Source organism: Gossypium raimondii, chromosome 11 (genome assembly GCF_025698545.1).
Source record: "Gossypium raimondii isolate GPD5lz chromosome 11, ASM2569854v1, whole genome shotgun sequence".
NCBI lineage: Eukaryota > Viridiplantae > Streptophyta > Magnoliopsida > Malvales > Malvaceae > Gossypium > Gossypium raimondii.
This window is the reverse complement of record NC_068575.1, coordinates 30692848-30695775: the sequence shown is the minus strand read 5'-3', so window position 1 is coordinate 30695775 and position 2928 is coordinate 30692848. Positions and strand designations below refer to the sequence as shown.

At 42.3% G+C, this 2928-nt stretch overlaps 1 protein-coding gene across 1 annotated transcript; it reads right to left on the bottom strand.

Annotated features, from left to right (window-relative positions):
• Positions 1 to 299: 299 nt before the first annotated feature.
• LOC128034776 (uncharacterized) lies at positions 300 to 2372 on the bottom strand. The gene is made up of 3 exons (XM_052623618.1): positions 1341 to 2372; positions 1081 to 1250; positions 300 to 984 (listed from the first exon to the last, which is right to left on the bottom strand). Exons 1-3 carry the CDS (start codon positions 2370 to 2372, stop codon positions 300 to 302), a joined length of 1887 nt encoding a protein of 628 aa, XP_052479578.1.
• Positions 2373 to 2928: the final 556 nt, after the last annotated feature.

The following is a 2928-nucleotide window of genomic DNA, read 5'->3' as shown; positions in this document are numbered from 1 at the left end:
GCCAACGGTTCCCAATCAATTTCTTTTCTGTTCAAACGCGTCTTCCTCCTCTCTTGTCTTTTCTCCAAGTCTTTCTTTCTTTGCTTAGCATTTGGCTTGAATCCTAAACCAAAGCGGTCTCGTTTGTCCTTCACCACTGGTGCCTCTATCTTTCCTTGAAGGCATCTTCCCAATCCTCTTCCAGGCGCAGCTCCTTTCTCAATTGTCATTTGTAGTCCCATCCTCGTGGCTCTAGATATGCTGGGCATCGGGATCTTCTTTCCCTCAATAATGAAGGTCGCATTTACGAACTCTAAGGATCAAAATGAACATTCGACCGCCTCATCATCTGTTCCCAAATATGGTGCGTCATTGGTTACCAATGCAATGATGTCTTCCTCAGCGTCAATCGTAACTAACCGGCCTTCCGTTACCAATTTTAACTTCTGGTGCAATGATGAAGGCACCGCCCCTTCTGAATGAATCCACGGTCTCCCCAGCAAGCAATTATACGAAGGCTTTATATCCATTACTAAGAAATCCACTTCGTATGTATTCGGGTTAATCAAGAGGGGTATTTCTATTATTCCCATCACCTTCCTTTTGGTACCATCAAATGCTCTCACTATATTCTGGCATGATTTCATGTGGGAACTATCCACCGGTAACCTATTTAAGGTGGATAGGGGTAAAACATTCAAGGCTGATCCATTATCAATTAGCACTCCCGCTAACATATACCCCCCGCAGCGAGCACTAATATGTAATGCTTTGGTGGCTCCTCTTCCCCCCGGCGGTATTTCATCATCATTAAAGAAAATGAAATTGTCGGCACTGATATTGTTAACCAAACGGTCTAACTTATTCACTGAGATATCGCTAGTGACATAAGTTTCATTTAGCACCTTAATCAATGCATTACGATGTACCTCTGAACTTAGAAGCAATTCAAGCACTGAGATACGAGCCGGTTGCTTATGTAATTGGTCTACCACGCTGTACTCGCTATGTTTTAAGAATTTTAGAAATTCTTTAGCCTCATTTTCAGTTACCGGCTAATTGACACGCGGTTTAATTTTGTCTGTTTTTACTTTTCCCAACTCAACTGCTAAGGCTTTTCCTTTTCCAGATTCCACTCTTGCGTTTGCCGGATCATAGCATTTTCCACTTCGTGTATAGAATCCTTCATCCTCTCCTGAAGCGTTTACCAAGCTCTCTTCTCTTGGGATTGTCACATTGCAGTCGTAATTCCAAGGAACCTTTTTGTTATCCTCGTAAGGAAAGGATACAGGTTTTTAGATTATGACCTTTGGCGCTATTTGTATTCCAGATTCTCTGCTCATTGGTTTTGAAATAATCACCACTGGGTGATTAGCCTTTTGGGCTTTCCCCGCAGATCCTTTTTCAGCAGCATAAACTTCTCCCTCTTCTAGTCCCTTAATCTCTTCATAAAACTCCAACTCTTTGTTATCCATTAGGTTTTGCACCATGGTTCTGAACTCAAAACATTTTTGGATGTCGTGGCCTTCTTCTGCGTGGAACTCACAAAACTTCCTAGCTCCTTCAGGCCTTTCTATTGAATTTTGCTTGATGAGACCTCTTTTCACCATTTGTTTCCAAACCCATTCAAGGGGGGTCTTTATTTCTGCTACGTTGGCTTTGACTCTCCTTCCTCCATTCTCAATTATCACGTTCACCCCTTTATTATCATGATTGGGCAATGGATTCTCTGATACGTTTGGTCCTGATGAGTCACCTATCTTTACGATCCCCAAGTTGATAAGTCTTTCAACTAACTTCTTGAATGCAGTGCAGTTTTCAATTGAGTGCCCCTTGGTCCCCGCGTGATACTCGCATTGGACTTTTGCGTCATACCACTTAGGGTACAGAGGTTGCATATGTTTTAGGTAAAATAGAGATACCACATGTGCATTAAATAAGTTCTGGTACAATTCTCTATACGTCACTGGGATGGGTGTGAATTGAAGTTTCTCTACATTTGGCCTTGGATTGGATTCCTGTTTCGAAAAACTTTGCTGATTAGCGGTTACTGCTCTGGCTTGCCCCACTGTGATTGATTTAGAATGGTCCCTGTTAAACGTGTTTGTATTGTTTATCTCGTGCTCCTTCTTCCTTGGTGCTGACCTTTTAGTACTTTCTCCTGCCTCTATCTTGCCACATCTTATGGCGTTCTCTATCATTTCTCCAGACATCACTATATCTGAAAAGCTTTTAGTGGCACTGCCCAACATGTGATTGAGAAATGGAGCTTTCAGGGTATTGATAAAAAGCATGGTTATCTCATTCTCTAAAAGTGGTGGTTGAACTTGCGCTGCTACTTCCCTCCATCTCCGAGCATATTGTTGGAAGCTCTTATTAGTCTTCTTTTCCATGTTTTGCAATACAATTCGATCGGGTGCTATATCCATCACATGTCTGTACTGCTTTATAAAGGCCTACGCCAAATCTTTCCAGGAGTGGATTTCAGTTCGACTCAATTGATTGTACCATCTAGCCGCTGACCCGATCAAACTGTCCTGAAAGCAGTGAATCAACAGTTGATCATTGTTGATGTACCCGGTCATCCTTCGGCAAAACATAGTAATATGAGCTTCGGGACAACTTGTCCCGTCATACTTCTCAAATTCCTGCATCTTAAATTTGGAGGGAGAACCAAATCGGGAACCAAGCTCAAGTCTTTAGCGTCCATTCCTCGATGGTAATCAGCACTTTCCATGGCTTTAAACTTCTCTTCTAGCCATTTACACCGGTCCTCTAATTGTTTCGACAGATCCATTTTTGCTTTCTCTACTTCTGCCGCATCATCGAGATTAGTAACCATGAGATTGGTAGGATTCTCTCCGGGATTATTACCTACTCCGATTTGAAAGTTCATCGGCATTGAAGCAACAGTCTGAAACTGTTGGGGTCTAATTACAACAGAGGACC